This window comes from Coturnix japonica, chromosome 7 (assembly GCF_001577835.2).
Source record: "Coturnix japonica isolate 7356 chromosome 7, Coturnix japonica 2.1, whole genome shotgun sequence".
Taxonomy (NCBI): Eukaryota; Metazoa; Chordata; class Aves; order Galliformes; family Phasianidae; genus Coturnix; species Coturnix japonica.
In genome coordinates this window covers 13,581,687-13,602,435 of record NC_029522.1, presented here as the reverse complement: position 1 = coordinate 13,602,435, position 20,749 = coordinate 13,581,687, and the positions used below count along the sequence as shown (strand labels likewise).

Below are 20,749 nucleotides of genomic sequence, written 5' to 3'. Positions count from 1 at the left end.
CCTCTGATGTCCAGGGCCAACATAATAAAATAGGAGGCATTACTTTCGGAGCAGTCATTGATATTTTAAATTGTATGCCTACTGCAGCTACAATAGCTGTGGCTTTTCAAAATCCTCTCTTTCATATGCAAAATATTTGAATGTGCTTATTGATAGTAAAAAGTTTCTGATGTATGTGGGTGAAATGGCAATAAGCAGTATCTCAGTAGATATCAGAACTGTATTACATAAAGAGACATGGTAGTTCTACACTCTCTCTGTTTCAAAGATCTGAGCAAAGAAACCATGAAAGACAGACAAGTTATCCAGATAGTGAGAAAAACAAAAATAACACATATAAATTAGTTCTCTTACCTAATGGATCAACTGCAAGAATGGGTCCTATTTCAACAGCTGGACCGGTACCAAACTTGTTCTTGGCACTGACACGAAATTTATATTCCTGCCCTTCAACTAGACCTGTAATATCACATTTAGATCTTTCTGTATCGATAGCTAGTCTCCATGTATGCATTTTGGCATCTTTCCGTTCAACAATAAAGCCTATGATATCACTGCCTCCATCATCTTCAGGATCAGACCAGTTAAGCAAGCACATCTTTCTGTTTGTGACCACTGGCTTTAGGTCAAGGACTGGTCCAGGAACATCTGAAAAAATAAAATCAAACAGGGAGGATAAATCTCAAAGATTATTTCACCAAAATAGATGCTCAGCTGATTTCAGAAAGTATTTTTTCTTACCAAATACTTCTACCCTGGTTCCTGCTGATTTGGAACCACTACTGTTTGTAGCAGTAATTACATATCTTCCGTGGTCTTTTCTCAGCGCATTCTTAATGGTTAATTCTGATTTTGTGCCAACATTTTCAATAACAACTCTATCTTTGTCCAATTCACCTTCCTCCACAGTCCATACAATGGTGGGAGTAGGACGCCCTGTCACAGTAGCAGGAATTTTAATTGTTTGCCCAGCCATGATCTGAATGCCTGCTTTGACAGAAACATCCAGCTCAACAGTAGGAGGCTCTGAAGAAGAAAGAGAGATGGTTCATTAGTTCAAGGGGAAGATTAAAGTACGAATTTTAGGTAGCTGGAAAATTATTCATAATATAATTGCCATACCTTTGGGTTCCGCAACAGTTACGGGTTCAGTTTCACCAGGTGGTCCTTCACCAGCTGCATTAAGTGCAGTAACACGAAGTTTATAGTCTGCACCTTCTCTGACTTCTTTAACAGTATACTGTTGGACCTTAATGGGTCTCTCTGTGCAACGTGACCACTCTTTTGTTCCCATTAGTTGTTTGTATACATGGTAACCAGTGATATCTCCACCACCATTATACACAGGACGTTCCCATTCTAACTCAATAGAAACTGAAGTTGTATCCGCAATCCTTGGAATGGGTGGGCCAGGTGGCACTATAAAATAAGATATATAAATCAAAGTTAAAGGTTATGAATCCTATTCTGTCACTAGTCTGTTAGCGCATTTTGTTAAGCTACTTACTTATTGGGTCCTGTGCAGTTTTTGGATCTGATGGTGGACTAAATTTACCAGGGCCAGCTGCATTTTCAGCACAAACTCTGAAGATATAGGTTAGTCCTTCCAACAGTCCTTCAACTTTTAGTTCCAGAGCATTCACAAGGTTCCTGTTGACTCGTGCCCAATGAGTGCTATTAATTTCACGTTTTTCCATCCAATATCCTATGATTGGGCTGCCATTGTCTTTTGGTTCGTTCCATTTAACCAACATACTGTTGCTGGTAACATCCTCCACATCAGGCTTATTAGGTGGATCTGGTGGAGCTAAAAAAATAAAAAATAAAAAATTATAATTTTGTAATCATTGCTATCATATTCGTAATTTACTCAGATCTAAGAGAGAACAAATATATGAGAAATGACTAATTTTAAGGAAGTCTTAATTATCTTACTCTCTTTGATTCCTAACTGTAACCAGTCATCAAACTTAAGGTGATTTTCTCTTTCAATAAGAATATGACAGCTGTTCTTATTTCTCATTTGAATGCTTTTCAATATTTCCCTTCATATCCATGGTTTTAAAAAAATGCAATAAGTAGTAATTGCATTGTCCAGTACTCTTCTGGGAAACTTTCACATGAATGAAACTGATTGTTCTAAGAGTCTGTATATTAATAGTGGTTTTCAGAAAAGACTGCATTTCAAAATTAAAACTTACAGAAAGGATCTTTTGCTGTCAGTGGTTTTGAAACACATGGTGGCCCTGCTCCAACTCTATTTTCAGCAAATACACGGAAGAGATATTCTTTCTCTTCAATCAGTTTTGTTACATGGAATTTACAATGTCTGAGTGTTGAACTGACAGTAACCCAGCCCATTTCAGCTTTTGTGTTGTCTTTCTTTTCCAGTACATAATTCAGGATTTCACTTCCACCATCATCAAGGGGAGGTTCCCACTTGCAAATGACAGAATTTTTCCTCACATCTTCAAATACAAAGTTGACTGGAGGACCAGGAGTATCTGTTAGTAAAGCAAGAAAAAATGATGAGCTCTAATGTACTTCTGACTCAGTGCTTTGAACGAGTAGCTGGCTATGAGTACATTCACTACACACCTAACACATTAACTTCACAGGATGCTTTTGCAACACCATGATCATTTTCCACTTTAATTGTAAACGTGCCATGGTCAGCTCTGATGGAGTCACGAATTGATAGCACAGACTCTCCTTCTTTATGGTTGTCAATACTCATACGTTCTGGCAGTGAAAGCTGAAAAGGTTCCTCTTCTTCAGTTTCACCCTTCTTCTTCCTAGTGTATGTTGTTACTCTCTTTTTTATTTCCTCTGGTGTAATAACTTCATCATTCCTCAGCCAAGTGATAGATGGATAAGGTGATCCTGAAATATGTGCCTCAAGTATGATCTCATCACCTTTCTTCACTTCAAGACCAGACTGTAGGTTTGCAGCAAGGAAGACTTTGGGAGCCTCTGTAATAACATAGTGACAATGAAGAGTAGAATTCACTCACATGTTTGAGCGTGAATGGCAATTACAACAAACAACCAAATAAGTAATTCATACCAATAGGATCCACAGCTTTTACAAAAGGAGTAATCCGAGAAGGCTCACTAATGCCAGCAGCATTCTCAGCACGAACACGAAATTGGTATTCCTTCCCTTCCTCAAGACCTTTCACTGGATATGTTAATAGAGGTACCAGGTATTCATTGCATCTTTCCCACCTCTCCTTGCCCTTAGCAAGCTTTTCTATTATGTAGCCCATAATCTTGCTTCCGCCGTCAAACAGTGGTGGTTTCCATGTAAGTGTTACTGATTTGGATGTTGGATTATGGACCTCAAGGTCAACAGGAGGATCTGGAGGCTCTGTGAAACAACAGCAAAAGAGGTATTACACAAGTGAAAGATACATGAAGATTTTAGTTAAAATTCAGCACGATATGTCACTTAGTAGACTTACGTTTTGGATCTTCTGCAATAATTGGGTTTCTTAGTTCAAGATATTCACCTCCTCCAATTTTATTGACAGCTTTAACACGGAAGTAATATTCACTGTTTGGGATGAGGTCTTTAACTTGCCATGAGAGTTTATTTTCACCAGACATTACTGGAATATATGTTCTACGACCAGCTTCTCTGCGTTCCAGAACATAATGCAGAATAGGAGTACCACCGTCAAAGTCTGGAGGTTCCCAGGTTACCTTACAAGAATTCTTAGTTACTTCGCTTGCCTTAATGTCTTTACACTGTCCAGGTGGACCTGTAATTATAATAATAAAGTTATTTAATATAACAATTAACTAAATAGAAGGGAAATTTATTACTACAAATATGAAATTATACTGCATTTCATTGCTTTGAAGAAGGCAGACTGGCTGCACAGCATATATAGGAACTTATATTCCTAAAGGTGAAAAAGATTCTTAACTCTTATAAGCTTTTTAAAATAGTAATAGTATATCATAGTATTTGGTATAGTAATAATATATCATAGTAATTGGGCTGTAAGCAGCCACAGACTAGTAATATCAATTTAGAATAAAGTTGTTTTTTTTTTTTGTTTTTGTTTTCTTTTTGTGTATGAGATTTTGTTATATTAATGCAGTGAAGGCAATTTACAGAGTGTCTGAGTTGAAGTGATAAATCTATATGGCAAGAAAGGGATTTTCTAGTACTTTCATCTTTTAGTGGGCTCAGAGACAGGAAACTCCCCTAGAATGGAAGATGTCTAGTTACCTATGACTTTGACATTGACAGAGCCAGTTGTTGATGCCAGTTTGTTCTCCAATGTAATTGTATAAACACCAGCATCAGCATGAACGCTCTCTATCACTTCAAGCAATGCAGAAGTGTAGTCACTCTTCATTGTTGTTCTGTCACCAGCTTTCAACTCTTTGCCATCTTTGTGCCATGTGATTGTTGGGGATGGAACAGCTCTGAAGGGTACAGGGATACTTAATTTCTGTCCTTTAACAACGACAATATCACGAGTTTTTAGATCAATGGTTGGATTACCTGTAAAAATAATTTTAATATTGTTATAAGTTTACTGAAGACTAAAGACTTTTTTCAGTTTTCAGTTCACAAAGTAAATCTATTCTTACAGTCCGGGTCTTTGGTAACAACTTTTTCTGAGACGTCTGATGGCTCACTGGCTCCAACAGCATTGACTGCTCTGACTCTCAGCACATATTCCTTGTCTGGAACAACACCTTCCTCCACTTTGCATTTTAGATCTTTTATTGGACGAGAATTGATTCGCATCCATTTTTCTGTTCCTGCTTCGCACAACTCGACATTGTACCCAATTATGGGACTTCCACCATTCTTCTCTGGTGGCTTCCATGCAATGCAAATATGATTTCGACCTGCATCTGTGACATGCAAATCCTGAGGAGGTGAAGGAGGGCCTGTAAAATTCATAAAGATGTGTTATTTTTCACTCAGAATATCTGTTCTAGCCAATACATTGCCTCCATAGTCCATATGCTGTACGTTATAATACTACTTACTAGTTGGATCTTCAATATGAATGAGATCAGTTGGTTCACTGGGATGACCACAGCCAGCTTCATTTTCTGCACGAACCTGGAACTGTACATCTATGCCTTCAATGACATCAGTCACTCTGAAATTGCAGTCTGGGCCAGCTGTCTTGCCAGCTTTTACCCAACGAGTGGCTAGTTTTTCTTTCTTTTCAATAACATATCTGAATAAATAGGAACAAATAGTATCAGAAATGTCAAATATGAGCATTTCAGATTACATACTCATTAAAATAGTGTGAGATTTGAATGACTTGGCCAATGGAAAAATGAAGATAGCCATTGGTGACAGACTAAATGAGCGTTACTTCACATATCAGCAACACAGTCCTACTAGCCTTAATAGCTGTTAGATGTAATGGTGTTGCCACTGATGACAGAGTAAATTTGGAGACCCTATTACTGATCTTCTGTTGTGTTCTTGGGTTTTTTAGAGCTGCAGAGGTAAAGGAGAGAACTCTCCATGCTACATTTATATCTCTGCTAGTTCAGATAGCAGTGGACAAATTCTGCTGAAATTATACGTAGATATTATCTATGAATATTTCAGTTACATTAATTCTGTTTACAATAATCTACAGAATGGTAAGAAAAAAATAAGTGATTTGTGTTCCTTCAAACAGATCTTTGTAGTTGTCAGTTAGTTTAGGATACGTTTACTTTGAATGGAAAGAAGAGGAAGAGTGAAAATATATAGAGAAAAATCTAACTGGTATTCAGGGTAAAATAGTCTGAGAAGTGGAATAAAGAGAATAAACAAAAAAAAAGATGACTCTATACTAGCTCAACGTACATATTTTAATGAGAAACTCAGGCAGGAGAAGAATGTAACAATATTGTTTGATAGATGAGGAAAAATAGCTAGAGCGCCACCTAGAGCTGGAGACTATGTCTGCATTGAAGTTGGATTTTGTATACAACTCAATTTCATCTGATTTAATTAGATGGGGTTCTTTGTTTTGGTTTTGGTTTGTTTTTTTTAGGATGTTTAGACACGTTCACTGTTTATAAACATTAGGTCATTTCTATTTGTATAAGTTCCACTTTTAAAATTAAACTCATACTTGGTGCGACCATAAAATTGCCTCTTTCACATAAATTCACCTTTTCTTCATATAAAATGTGTCCTGTTAAAATGTAAAAATTTTGACAGAAATGTCTTAATTGATGAAAAAATAATCCAGAGAAAACATTACACAAACATAAAATGAGCTTACCTTTGAATTGGTCTGCCACCATCATTCTTAGGTGGTTCCCATTTCAAATCAACATGACCTTTTGTCACTTCAACTACAGTAAGAGCATATGGAGGCCCAGGGGTTGCTAAACAAAATACATATTCAAATTAGTAAAAAAGGAACCCATGAGAAGTCAGCCATTCCATTAATTCACTCTGAAAGCAAATCTCAAACTTACTGAAGGTATCTTTAGCAAGCACTGAATCTTCAATTTCACAATAGTCACTTTGCCCAATGGCATTTTCAGCGGCCACACGGAACACGTACAATGAGCCTTCAGTCAGTGGGCTCACTGTGTACTTGGTATCTTTCACTGTTGTATCTACAGTCTGCCAGCCTTTTCTCCTTACGTCTCTCTTTTCAACAATGTAGTTGGTAATTGGGGAACCCCCATCTTTTTCTGGCACTGTCCATTTAAGATCTGCTGTGTTTTTAGTAATATTAATAACCTCAAGCCACCGAGGAGGAGAAGGAGGATCTGTAAAATAAAAATAGAAGGAAAAGCAAGTTGCTGTCATGCCCAGAAAAGATCCTGGAAGGCAGAGAATAAGACTGGAAACATGAAAACTTCATATTTTCTTAGAAGAACAAAGGTATATTTTCACTTGGTGCCTACCGAGATAGGCATATGGGGGGCTTTTTAAAAAATACTTGCAAAAACAGCACATCATGAAACAACACTTACACAGCCTCTCCTTGCACAGCACAGGGTCACTGGGTTCACTGGGCTCACTCTCTCCAGCCTTGTTCACAGCTCTTACACGGAATGAATATTCTTGTTTCTCCATAAGCCCTTTGAGGAAGTGTTCAGTTGTGGGCACACCTTCAGCCACTCTCACCCACTCTTCTGTTCCAGTCTTCAATAGTTCAATGACATAAGATTCAATTTTTGCCCCTCCATCATGTTCTGGCTTTGTCCAGTTCAGGAATAATGATGTCTTGCCAACATCCTTCACTGTTGGCTTTCCAGGGGGCCATGGTGGATCTAGACAAGAGACCAATATTGATTAATTAATAAAACCTTTGTTGTTGTTGTTGTTAAATTAGAACATTCAAAATATGTTTATTATACCAATTGGGTCTTTCACTAAGATTGGCTCTGTTTCCTTGCTTGGTTTTCCAGGTCCTGCAAGATTCTCTGCCAAGACACGGAACTTGTATTTCTTCTTATTTGTAAGACCTTTAACTCTGGAAATCAAAATTAAGTTTGATTAAAACAATCCACACATTAACTGTTACCTAAAGCAATATCTTATATATTCTTCATCTTGCATTTCTGTCTGTAGTATGAATGTTAGCTAATGCAAATGTCACGTGAAAAAGGTGGGATGTTGGCACATGATGCACAAGATGGGTTTGTTTGTTATTTTTGAATGTCTTTTAAGTAATCACAAAACACAGACATTCGTGAACATTAAAGAAAAAAAAAGAAAAAAGTAAGCAATTATTCAGTTTTCTGTAAAGACATGCTTCTTTAAAACTATCAGATAAAATATGTAACTGGATATTAGTTGGATCTTAACTTGCAGAAACAGGGAAAAAAGAAAAAAGAACAGTCATGGAGTAAAATTTGTTTTAAAGGCTATTTTTACATTTTTACATCTCAGCTTCAGCCTGAAGTGACTATATCTTACTTGAATGTTGTATCTTTCACAGGCATTTTGTTGCACTTAATCCATTTATCCTGGTCAGGGTCATATCTCTCAACCCAGTAGCCAGTTATGGGGCTGCCACCATCTTCATCTGGTTCATTCCATGTTAGAGTCACAGAATCTTTAGTAACCTCTGTAGGTTTGAGACCTGTTGGAGGGCCTGGTGGATCTGTATAAATCAATAAAAGGGAAAAAAGAAACACACAGAACAAAATAAGACCATTATACATGTGTTTTCATAGCTGTTAAAATTTAACATTTTCAAAATGTAATACTTAATTCACTAACCAAAGGAATATTTTGCAATGATGGGATTACATTGCACTGGTTCCCCAACACCATACATGTTCTCAGCACTGACTCGGAACACATATTCCTTATGAGGAGTTAAATTGGTAGCTCTGAATGAAGTGTCCTTGATAGTTGATGACAATTTATGCCATATTTCACTGTCCGTAGCTCTTTTTTCAAGGACATAGTTAGTAATTTTAGAACCTCCATCATCTCGGGGAGGATTCCATGTCAGAAGGCAGGATTCATTTGTGATTTCTGACACATCAAATGCAGCTGGTGGACCAGGTTTATCTGTAGGGGATAAGATGAAAATGTTAATTTTCTGCTTGCTTACCTCAATACACTACTCATGTTTTTAATTTAAAAAAAAAAACAAAAACCAAAACCAAAAAAACAACAACAACAACAACAAAAAACCCACAAAAAAACCCCACAAAAAACAAACAAACAAACAAACAAAAACACCAAAGAACAATACATGCATACCAAGAACATTAACTTCAACAACAGCTGTAGCACGTCCACTGGAATTAACAGCTTCTATAATGTAGGTTCCACTGTCACTCCTCTTGCTGTCTGTAATAGTGACTGTAGAATGATCGGGTTTCGTTTCAATACTGATTCTGTCATCGGGTCTTAGTATTTTTTCAGCCTTGGTCCAAGTAATCTGAGGCTCAGGCTTTCCAGTTATTTTGGCTGGCAGCTCAATTTTAGTTCCAGCTTTCACGGTGAGTCCAGCAAGCAGTTTCACATCTAAGAAAATTTCTGGAGCCTCTGATTTAGGAAAGAATTTAAACATTGTTATAGGAACAATATTTCAGAGACTAGTTAAAATGAAGATGCTATTATAATTAAGTGACAGAAGTAATTACCTTTTGCGTCAATGGCCTGAATATCATCTGTTGGCTTGCTTGGCTTGCTTGCTCCTACTCTGTTCAAGGCCTTAACCCGATATGCATACCACTCTCCTTCCTTAAGTTTTGTTACTTCCATTCTGTTTGTTTAAAAAAAAATACATTTTTTTAAAGTGGCTTAGATGTAACAGTTAGTTAAAAGGTTGTAACTATAGTGTGAGGTTACTTACTTTGTTTCAATAACAGGCTCCCCACATATCTCCCACTTATCTGTGCCACGTTGTGATTTTTCTACCAGATAGCCCTTGATGCGGGCACCACCATCATATTTGGGAGGTTCCCATGTTAGGAAGATTCCTTTTGATGTTGGATTTCTCCATTTAACATTCTCAGGTGGATCAGGCACCGCTATTAAAAATTAAACACATATGGTATCTTAGAAAACAATCTGAGGAACTGTTTTATATATGTACACATATATACATATATATACACACATATATACACATATATACATATATATATGTTATATATTATATATATAGCAAGCTTTTAAAAAACAGTCACCAAGAAAATAAACAACAGTGTGAAAAAGCTGACTCACTTGCTGGTGCTGACATATTTACAGGTTCATCAATATATGCAGGTTCTCCTGGGCCACATTTATTGCATGCAGAAACTCTAAATAAATATTCTTTTCCTTGGGTGAGGTCAGGTACAGAGAACTCTTGGTCAACGACATGGTCCATAACCTAAAGTGAAGGAAGAACCCACTGTGCTTCTGAAATGTATTTCCAAAGATTTACTACAAAATTATGACAAAAAATTCAGCAGCATATGTGGAAAAAACATAGCAAATACAAAAGGAATGATAAAGAATGAACTTACCTTGATCCATGTTTTCCGGCTTACTTCACGTTTTTCAATTATATAGTCAATAACTGGACTTCCACCATCATCTTCTGGAGGTTCCCATGACAGCTGTACCGTGCTCCTGCTTACATCTACAACTTTAAGTTCTTTTGGAGCACCTGGGCGAGCTAGAAATCACATTAAATTTATTATGTTCTAATCAGATATTGTCAGATGATCTCTACATTTTCTATCTGCCAAAGAACATTCTGTCCTCAGTTATTCTTCCTAAAACAGTAAACAGTTTTTGGGAGGGTTAATTTCTAGTTTGTAGTTATGTTTTAATACTCTTGGCTTACTGAAAGTTATGTGATTTTACTTTATTAATCTAAGGATGTTAATATTAGAATATATACATGTCCACTTACCAATGACATTAACATCGATTTCTCCTGAAACAGATGACACAGGGTTTTCTAATGTTAAGGTATAAATTCCCTTGTCTGGACGTTCACTTGGAGTGATTACAAGTTCTGCAAAGGTGGCGGTGGTCTTCACTGTTACACGATCACCTTCTTCTAAGACTTGGTCACCAAAAGACCATGTGGCAGTTGGAATAGGGTAGCCAGTGATGGGAACACGGATCTTTATTGGCTCTGGAACAATAACTTCTAGTCCATCTTTAAATGCACTTAGGTCCATTGTAGGTCCAGCTGAAAAAAATGGAAAATGAATTCCATTAAATATTTTCAAACATTCTGAAAATGGCTAATAATTACTGTTTTGAAAAGGTAATTCTCAGGGCACCTCAGACAACAGGTTGTAACTCTCCAGGCCTAGCTGTAGATTACAAATTCCTCCCTTTCCCAGCTAAAAATCTGTTAGAAATATGTGGTATCTTAGAATTATTAGATAAGAGATCTAACCTATTCATTAAAGTAAAAACTGCATATTGTTTTGATTTCTTTTGTGTATTCTCTGACTTTCTCTTCCTCAGATGTCTCCCCTCTTCCACAAATCTACGTCAGGAGACAAAAGGTTATGTCTTACTCTCCAGGCAACCTAAAAAGTCTCTACCTAATTCAGCTAATTGTTGGTAGGATTTATAATGAAGATAAGTAACTCAGAATCTCATAGGTCTAAAGCTCTTTCTTCTAGTTGGTATCACAGAAGAAACACATACATCCTAGCCACAAGATGCACTTCAGTTGTGCATGTTTTCCAATTAATTATCTTTGATACATAGCACATAGCTTACCAAAAGGATCATCTGCAGTTAATGGTCCAATAGCCTCAGCTGGGTCAGACACTCCAGCTGCATTTTCTGCTGCGACTCTGTAGTAATAACTGGACCCTGCTTTCAACCCAGTTACCTAAAAAGCACAAATAATTTTTTAGTAACTCATTAAAAGTTAACTGTATGTCTTTGTTGTAGTACTTTGCTGATGAGCCAAGCATCTCACCTTAAAAGTAAGTGCTGGTACTAGTTTTGGGTTACAGCGGATCCATTTGTCTGTTCCTTCTTCCTTCCTTTCAACTATATATCCTAAGATTGGACTTCCTCCATCTTCAAGAGGAGGTTCCCATGTGAGCTGCACTGATGTTTTTGTTTGATCCGAATGATCAAGGTTAATGGGAGGACTTGGTCTCTCTGAAAATAATTTGAGAGAAAAAAATCTTGGTAAAGAAACAAAACTGGTAAAGAAGTTACACATCAGTTGTCTGGATCTTAATGTACTATTTTGAAAGCCTTGTTGCATTTCTTCTAAACTATTCTTTAAATAAAGATTGTCTCCTATTTTCAGATAAAAAGTACTGGCAGTTCTTGCTGTGCCAAATGCTCATAAGATACTTCCGAAATGTTTAAATACAAAATTAGGAGAAGTCTAGCCAAATATGATCTTATCAGTACACACATTTCTGTAATTGCTTCTTGGAACATTCCAGTACACGTAATATTTAAATAACCAAATGCAATCACAGTAATGCTTGCATGCTTACCAATTGGGTCCATAATCTTCACTGCACGTGTAGGATGACTTGGTTTGCCAACTCCAACCATGTTTTGAGCTCTTACTCTGAAGAAATATTCTTCATTTTCCACAACATCAGTCAGGACAGCTGACAATTCATCAGCTCCAGTGGTCATAGTTGGCTCCCATTTGATGGATGCTCTGTTACGTAGCTCAATAACATAGCCAGTAATTGGAGATCCTCCATCATACTCAGGAGCTTCCCAGGTAAGTGTGGCACCAAACCTGCTAACATCAGTCACTTCTACATTTTGAGGAGGACCAGGAACTTCTATATTTGATTTTATGGAAAAAAAAAGAAAAAAAAACAAGGTGTATTTTTCTATCTATTGTTACAGTAAGTAATATTTTGTTATTCTTTCTCACTGTTATCAAGCATCAAATTTTTCATAACTTCTGCTCACCAAATTTGCTTTTAGCTTCTACAGGTCTGTCTGTTTCCACTGGCTCACCAGTACCCACTCGATTCCGTGCACTAACACGGAAGAGGTACTCAACTCCTCCTTTCTGAAGTCCAGTAACAGTGTATTCACAGTTTTCAGCACGGTCAGTGACCACAATCCAAGTCTTACGCTTGATATCACGCCTTTCAACAACGTAGCCAATGATTTTACTTCCACCATCACTTTCTGGTTCTTGCCAGGCGAGACCAACTTCACCATCATAAGTTTCAGTGACTTCCAAGTTTCTAACTGGTCCTGGAACGTCTAAGAAATACATAACAATAATTTAGGGGATTGCATCTTTTTATTTGATTTGGCTTAACAAAGTGTAAGTAAGGTCTCAATAACAGGAGCACTTACCAATGACCTCTACATTGATGAAAGCTTCTGCCTGGCCATGTTTGTTTCGTAGTACAACTTTGTACCTTCCCTTATCTGATTTCTTTGCTTCATAAATTTTGAATGTAGTACAGTCAGTTGTTGTATCAACAGTTGTTGTTGGCAGACTTTCCTCCCCTTTCAACCATTCAGCTTCTGCTCTTGGGTAGGCATCATATGGAACAGTCATAGTTAAAGGCTTCCCAACATCAACCACTAGGTTCTGATCACCAGTCTTGATTCTAGGTGCAGCTAAAGATATCAATGTGACAAATGAGTACTTCCATATTAGAAGAATAATGCAGACATAGAAAAGTAAAAGGAGCTGTTATGCGAATTCTAAACAGGTTCCCTTATATATTCATTGGATTGCTTCAGAGAGCAAGAAACTCAGTCCTCCTTTAAAGTCAGGGAAGATGGAGCTGCTTTTTGAGCATTAACTTAATGTAATTTACTGGTCTGAAGTTGAATGAATGAAGCCATAACTCATATGATTGAAATGAGTATATCAAATAATTTTTATATTTCACATCGGCAGTGACGTAATGAAAAGGTTCTATCCTCTGTAAACTCAATACTCGCACTTTTCTGTAGACAATGAAAAGTGTCCTATAATTTCCTCAACAGCTGGATCAGTGTGGTATAATAAAAAATGTTGTATGAATTATAATTCATACAGTTTAACAGACTTGCTCCTGTCTCATCCTGATTGCATATTCTTTCTGATGCAACTTTTTGAAAGAAAAAAAACCCAAAATTTAGTTGAAGAATTGTTTCACTTATCTCACATTTTATAAAACAACTATGAAACAGGCAACTTACCAGCTAATTCAAGTTTAGCTCTAGCTTCCTTATCTTTAGCAATAAATCTGTATTCCCCTTGGTCACGAGGCTTTATCTCGCACACCTGCAGCCTATGGACTTTTCCTTCACTCATCATCTGATGTTTGTCACCTTGGATGATAATCATGTTGTTTCTTAGCCACTTGACTTCCACACCATCTTTGTTCAATTCAGCCATGAAGATGACATCTGCACCTGGAGCTTCATAAGCATCTTGTGGTGGTCGAATAATCTCCACAGGGATTTCTGAAATTAATGTCAATTCATTTTGGGTTATTTGTCTATCATTTCTACTATCACTAAATAATGAATAAATTAATCCTGCTTAGTTTTACAAGTACCTTCAACAAAAAGTCTTGCCCTAGATTTTCTGTCATCCACTCCACAGGAATATTCACATTCATCATCTAGTCTACAGTCTTTTATGATTAATCTGTGAAGATTTCCATCCTTTTCAAACTGATATCTTTATGGGAGAGAAAATAAGAAAACATTATTTTAATTTCCAGATAAAGACAGAAAGTAAAGCAAATATGCTTAGCATATGAACAAGCACAACAGAACGTGCATACTTTTTGCCTTCCTTGATTTCTCTGCCATTTCTGTACCATTTTACACTAGCCTTCTCCTTGGAAAGCTGGCAGGTAAAGACAGCATCATCAAATTCAGTGACAGTCTGGTCCTGGAGATGTTCAATGAAATCTGCAGGTGCTTCTGTGATGAGAAGTTCTGCAACAGATTTGTCTTGTCCAGCAGTTACAGTGTATTCACCTTCATCTTTAAAGCCACAGTCTTTAATGATGAGTGAGTGCTTGTATTTATCAATTTTATACAGAACGCGCTTGTCAAAGGTGATCTCTTCACCATTCCTTGTCCATTTGAGAGTTGCATTAAGGCGATTGACTTTGCACCAGAATGTGACAGTTTTCTTTTCCATTGTCTCAATGTCTTCAAGGGGTTCAACAATTCTAAGATCCTCTTCTATTAAGAAAAACAAACAAACAAACATGATTAATTTACAGCCTATGAAATCAAAACAATGGTCATTGAATAGCTTTAATACAGTGAGTGTTTTTTACCTAATACTTTCAAGGCAGCAGAGCTCTCGGCATGTTCCCCTCTGTGGTTTGACAGTGAGATACTGTAGTTAGCTTGATCTTTCAACTGCGCATCCCTGATTCGAAGAGTATAAACTAAATCCTTCTGGACAATAATATATTTTGCACTATCAAATATTGCCTCGCCATTTTTGTACCACTTCTCTTTGGCACCCTCTTTATTCACTTCACAGTTGAAGATAATTTCTTGACCCTCATTAACTTCTTGGTCCTTAAGTGGAGTTATAATCCTGAGTTTTTCTGAAATCAAGAAAATGGAAGAAGTAAGAAATCGTGTTGTACAAGAAATACAATAAAAATATGCACAGTGATAAAATAAAGCTTACCAATCACTGTCAGGCGTGCGGTAGCTTTAGCTTCACCAACCATGACAGTGTACTTTCCTGCATCTCCTACAATGGAGTCTTTAACCACAAGCGTCCTCTTTTTGCCATCTGAAATGATGTCGTACTTATCACTGGGTTCCAGCACTGTGTCACCCCACAGCCATTGTACTGTAATTGCCTCTTTGGAAACTGAACAGGTAAATTCAGCTTTGTCTCCTTCAAGAACTTCAAGGTTTTGTGGTCTGGTAAGAAATTCGGCAGCAAGTTCTAAAAAAACAAAAAAAATATATATATGTATGTTTAGGTATATATCATTTTATTTCTCTTTTTATTTGTGAAGAGAATAAACCAAGGTGTATTGATCTAATTGATCTCTTTTTTCAGAACAAAGACAAAAAAGAAAGTCTCTTACCATGCACAGTAAGTTTTCCTGTTGTACTAGAGCTTGGGAGTTTGCAAGTATATTTGCCAGCATCCTCAGGATGAGCATTACGTATGACAAGAATTCTCTTTCGGCCATCAGAAATGTATTCAAATCTACCACCATCTGGCACCTCCTCATCTCCTTTAAACCAAGTAACTTCCGCATTAGGCTTTGAGATTTCACAGATGAATCTTACAGTCTCATTTTCATTTACTTCAAGATCATGAAGATTTTTTGTGAAAACAGCTTCTTCTTCTGCAAAAAAGAATTTGGAAAACCAATTAAGATCTTAAATCAAAATAACATTTTTTTTGTTCTTTGCAGATTAGATTCTTGAAATAATGTGTTTACCTATCACTGTAAGTAGGCCAGAAGTTCTAGCTGTTTTCGCTTCACAGGCATATTCAGCTTCATCATCAAAGAGACATTTGCTAATAACAAGAATGCGTTCTGCACCTTTGGAAATTATGTCATACTTCTTGCCTTTTCTTATTTCAATGCCATCCTTAAACCACTTCACCTGTTTTAAAACAATTTGACATGTTTATAAAAATTAACATGCTCAGCATAGATTTCAGCTTTGTGTTCTTTGGTATCAACACAATGACAATGTAAATTATAAATAAAAGCTCTAGTTGAAGAAACTACTCAAATTTAAAAAAAAAATAAAATGTATTATTGACCTTAACACCTGGGCGAGAAATTTCACATTCAAACCGAGCAGATTCTTTTTCTTTAACTTCAAGGTCAGTTAGTGGCTTCAGAAACTCAACACGAAGAGCTACAAAAAATCAAACAAACAAACAAAATACCCATAAACCACACAATTTTTTGTGGAGAAAAATCACAGATAAATCAAAATAAATTGCTGAAATGTATATTATGATCTATTGCAAATCATAGACACAAGTACATAGAGTCTACAGCAGTTATTGCATAGAAAATTATAAACTACTTACGTTCGACATTGAGAAAACATGTTGTCTTAAAATCTTTGGCATCACAGGTATATGTTTTTGCGTCATCCAGTGTGCAGCCATGGATAATGAGTTTTCTGACTCTGCCTTCAGAAATGATGTCATACTTCTTTGTTTTATGAACTTCTTCTCCATTTTTAAACCATTTCACTTTTGCATTTTCCCTGGAGACTTCACATTCCAGTATTGCAGTGGCCTCCTCTTCAACAGTCTGATCCTCAAGTGGTTTAGTGAATTCAACTGGGGGTTCTGAAATTAGGCAGATTTTTTGAAGAAAAGATATAAATTACATCCTCTAGCCTTCTGCTAGTACAGAACTGTTCCACGCTGTTTACTTTTTTTTCTTTCTTTCTTTCTTTCTTTTCTTTTCTTTTTTTTTTTTTTTTTAACTGAATAATGAACAGTACTCCTGAACTTCTCTCTCGAAGCCTTTTTTTAAAAGCCTTAATTAGATATGGTATTGGTGTGACACCCTGAGGCCAGTTGAATGTTCAAGTCTGCAGAGAAGCTGCAGAAACCCTAAAGTACTGATTTATCTCCAACATTTGTCATATTTTTACAGTTTTACAATTTCACTGTTTTCTCAGCTCTTCTGTGAAACATTAAGATCTTAAGTAAGGGACTATTTTTAGTAAGGAAATTTATTTACCATTCCAATGTTGTATATGTGAGCCCTTTAATTTAATATATGGTGTTGACCTCAGAGTGTGAAGTGAAATATGAACAGCCTATTAACACTGGCTATGGTATAATTAAAATGACTGACTTACCTTTCACAAAAAGATTTGCCTGAGTTCTGAAATCTTTTGCAGTCAGTGACACCTCTCCAGCATCTGTTAACTTGACATCTCTAAGAATAAGTGTGTGAGCTCTCCCTTCAGCACGTGTGACAACCTTATAAATTATATAGAAAATACTTTTGTAAGTATCTACAACAAAGATTTGAGGAACATTTAATGAAATAGCCTTCTTCTTTTTCTTTTTCTTTTTCTTTTTTTTTTTTTTTTTTACTGTTGTCTGCAGATTTTTCTGTTTCCTTCTCTATGAAGTTTGGATAATTTCCTTTTACATGCTCAAAATATAACTAAGATAAAAATCTTCTGAGGATTTTGAAAATCATTTCTGTTTTGTCTTTTCACATACAAAAAATATGAAATTTTATGTTTATGCTCATGTTATTACTCCTTCCTACATTTGAAGTAAAAAACTTTAGAGAAATATAAAGAGGCTTAGTCCCCTACTCTTTTTCAAGTGCTAATCTGATAATCTAATATTATTAAATTTTGTAGAAAATTCTGCCTCAAATATATATATATATATATATATATATATATCCCTGTTCATTTATAGTTGAAAATTATTGATAATCATGCATTTTAATGACCTACTTCCACATAAACATTTCTTCATAAATTTCAGCTGAAGAAAAATGACAGTTTTAAGCATATATGCAAGCTGAATAAAAATCTAGAATTTCCTCAAGTAATTGAAAGGATAACTTAATCAGACAAGATCAAAATAATGTTCCATCATGCAGAAATATTAAGCCTGTGATAATACCAAGCCACAGCAGCGATTAATAGTTTTCAACCTTTTTATTTCTAGACTCAGAAGTGATTACTGTGGTTTATAAACTATGCCAGCTGTTGAGTTTCAATTTTGGATATCTGTTCATAAATATAGTAATTGGGTTGTCACTTCTCTGAAAATTTTTTCTTTCTTTTCTTATTTCTACATTTTTTAATGATTTGGATTTCATTTAAGCAAATTTGGTGAAGCTCAGGAAGGTCTATTTGCCAAAACTGAAAACAATCAACTAAAACTACATTTAAAAGTAAAAAATATATAGTGAAGTATCATTAGGGGCATAATTACAGTTTCTGAAACTTTGCTACGGCTTATGGTGCCTTGAAAGTTTGCTTTGTCTGATATTAACAACTTACATCTCCATTTACATTATTTCTCTTAGCGCTAATATGTAAAAAAACAAAACAAAGCAAAAACAACAACAAAAAAAGTAGTCTTAAAACCTAGCCATACCAATTTTATTTTATGCTTCCTACTTTATCTCCCCCCACCATTAACTTTAAATGTTAAACTGGCTACATTCCAGACTGCTCAGATCTCAAAGTTAAGAGCCAGCACTTGATGAAGGGTTAAAAATAGTTTGTGAGAAGTGCTTGACAAGCAAATCTGCTCAGAAAGTTATCTGGAGAGCCAGAACAAATGCCTGAAATGGAATTTGAATCCTCTTAATCCCCTTATATGCAGAATTGGACAGCAACTCAGCATTCAAGAGAAAAAAACATTTCCTGAAAGCACCTTTCAAAACCCACTTATGGTAGCTGCAATAAACCTGAGCAAAAATAATTCATCAACCGTGTAGCAGAATCTTGCATAGAATCTTGCACAGAATCTTAGCTCCCCTTTGTACTAAACATGTAGTATTCCACATTCTCCTCCTTTTCCAGGTAAAATATTCCATATCTGAGTCAGTGAGGAATTACCATTCAGCACAACAGCACTGCTGTGCCTTAGTATCTCTACTAGCAGAAAGTAAATTAAAAAAAAATAAATATGGAAGAGGGATAAAAGTGAGGAAGGAGGAAGAAATATAAGGAAAAATAATATTTAGTCTTCTTACCTTATCACTGGGTTCCAGTTTCTTTCCTTGCAAATACCACTCTACTGGAATTCCCTCATAAGAGAGTTCGCACTCAAAAGTTGCAGATTCCCCAGCTGTCACTGTTACATCCTTGAGAGGTCTCAGCAAGCCTATTACTCGAGCTTGGTAAGAAGATGACATTATTTTCAGATTAGTCACTTCTACCCAGGAGAGAACTGGTGCCCTTATGTACTAATCTTCATGGTGGCTTCCCTCAAGAGAGACAGACATTGCAGTGCTGCTCTTTTAATTCTCTAAATAGAAGGGGCCACCCTGGGCTTTTAGGGGAAGGGCTAGTGACCAAAAATTTCCTATTTGCAGAGCACGCTTCTCTAAATTAAACAAGGTCAGCAGGAAAGTTGCTGTGCATCTGTCTCTCTGCCAAGCCTTGCATGCCTCTTGCTAGATAAGGCATGTGTTTTCCAAAATAGCGAGGGCTAGGATTGGAGTAGGAAACAAGTGGTCTTCAACCATGTGGTCTGTCCCTGTCCATCATGATCTTAACCCTATCCCCAAATATCACTGTGATCCCATCCTCTCAGGTTAACATGATATTTTAATGCTGCAAAGCCTTCACTGTGATACTTTGATTTCATAACTACATATGATGCCAGATCATGGAGAAGCATTCAAGGCCATCTCCTTACTTTTTCTCCTCTTATATGAATAAACTATATCCAATATTATAATAACTAACTAAGGAAAAATCATCATTCTTTAATTAAATGATAAAAAGTAGCTTGAGTAATTAATCCTCGAGTTGCTGTTCTGGAAATAATTGGCTTGGGTAGATTACAATATAGAGATTTGTCTATTGATACTAAAGATGTTTTGAGAGTGTTGTTTTTGTGTAAGTAATTTCAAAGACACTTACGTTTCACTCGAAGGTGAGCACCAGATTTGGCATTTGCTGCTTGGAAATCTACTCCACCAGCTTGATCTAAACGTACATTGTACAGTGTAAGAAAGTGCTTTTTGCCTTCCTCCTTGATTTCACAGTCCTTCAAAGAGAAAAATGAAATAATTTTTTTCAGTATCTTGTGTTCCTCAGCAGAACAGCCCACATTTCTCAGACCATGCATCTGTTATGTTCTCCTACATTCAGAAAATTCAGACCCACTGCCCCTGACATACTCCATAAACTTTCATTGATAGTCTGCTCCCTTTCTTTTCCTTCTTTCTAATGCAACCTAAGAAAAGTGTAAGTAGCAATGTATTCCTGAGGGTGGCATTTACATGCTGATGGATTAGCTAATACATTCATATGCAGACCAATCAGAAGGCTAGAGAGAAATAAAAAACGGTAAGGTAAACTTGTTTTGTGATCTTTTCTTGAGAAGGGTTCTTTCATCTAGTCACTGATTTTCATGGAACTTTTGATCATTTTGATTATTCACATCAGCACTGTAACATCAAACATGGCCAAATTATTACCTGTCATGACTGTTTGGTTTTTTAAAATTCCAGATCCTACCAGAAACGAATTAATAATATTTAATTAAGCCATATATCATTTTAAATAACTTTTAGTTGTCATAGCAATAGTGAAGAGTATGAAAATAAGATCTGCACCTATTTAAAACAAACATAATGCAAAACAAAC

The 20,749-nt window shown here is 36.2% G+C and overlaps 1 protein-coding gene across 1 annotated transcript in view; it reads right to left on the bottom strand.

Moving 5' to 3' along the window:
- TTN (titin) overlaps positions 1–20,749 on the bottom strand; it is a 239,816-nt gene that overhangs the window by 73,357 nt on the left and 145,710 nt on the right. Inside the window, exons 180-219 of the mRNA XM_032445727.1 lie at positions 20,021–20,147; positions 19,126–19,268; positions 17,252–17,375; positions 16,464–16,730; positions 16,188–16,285; positions 15,856–16,024; positions 15,493–15,759; positions 15,081–15,347; positions 14,716–14,994; positions 14,209–14,617; positions 13,978–14,102; positions 13,616–13,882; positions 12,776–13,045; positions 12,377–12,679; positions 11,941–12,243; positions 11,403–11,590; positions 11,198–11,312; positions 10,368–10,652; positions 9,976–10,127; positions 9,692–9,839; positions 9,318–9,495; positions 9,106–9,227; positions 8,720–9,007; positions 8,228–8,524; positions 7,922–8,108; positions 7,360–7,475; positions 6,973–7,272; positions 6,466–6,765; positions 6,267–6,372; positions 5,017–5,213; positions 4,609–4,914; positions 4,241–4,519; positions 3,465–3,764; positions 3,068–3,370; positions 2,599–2,973; positions 2,202–2,504; positions 1,508–1,807; positions 1,123–1,419; positions 742–1,026; positions 355–648 (exon numbers count right to left, since the gene is read on the bottom strand). Of these exons, the coding sequence (XP_032301618.1) occupies positions 355–648; positions 742–1,026; positions 1,123–1,419; positions 1,508–1,807; positions 2,202–2,504; positions 2,599–2,973; positions 3,068–3,370; positions 3,465–3,764; positions 4,241–4,519; positions 4,609–4,914; positions 5,017–5,213; positions 6,267–6,372; positions 6,466–6,765; positions 6,973–7,272; positions 7,360–7,475; positions 7,922–8,108; positions 8,228–8,524; positions 8,720–9,007; positions 9,106–9,227; positions 9,318–9,495; positions 9,692–9,839; positions 9,976–10,127; positions 10,368–10,652; positions 11,198–11,312; positions 11,403–11,590; positions 11,941–12,243; positions 12,377–12,679; positions 12,776–13,045; positions 13,616–13,882; positions 13,978–14,102; positions 14,209–14,617; positions 14,716–14,994; positions 15,081–15,347; positions 15,493–15,759; positions 15,856–16,024; positions 16,188–16,285; positions 16,464–16,730; positions 17,252–17,375; positions 19,126–19,268; positions 20,021–20,147 (9,439 nt within the window). The remainder of the gene's footprint in view (positions 1–354; positions 649–741; positions 1,027–1,122; positions 1,420–1,507; positions 1,808–2,201; positions 2,505–2,598; positions 2,974–3,067; positions 3,371–3,464; positions 3,765–4,240; positions 4,520–4,608; positions 4,915–5,016; positions 5,214–6,266; positions 6,373–6,465; positions 6,766–6,972; positions 7,273–7,359; positions 7,476–7,921; positions 8,109–8,227; positions 8,525–8,719; positions 9,008–9,105; positions 9,228–9,317; positions 9,496–9,691; positions 9,840–9,975; positions 10,128–10,367; positions 10,653–11,197; positions 11,313–11,402; positions 11,591–11,940; positions 12,244–12,376; positions 12,680–12,775; positions 13,046–13,615; positions 13,883–13,977; positions 14,103–14,208; positions 14,618–14,715; positions 14,995–15,080; positions 15,348–15,492; positions 15,760–15,855; positions 16,025–16,187; positions 16,286–16,463; positions 16,731–17,251; positions 17,376–19,125; positions 19,269–20,020; positions 20,148–20,749) is intronic.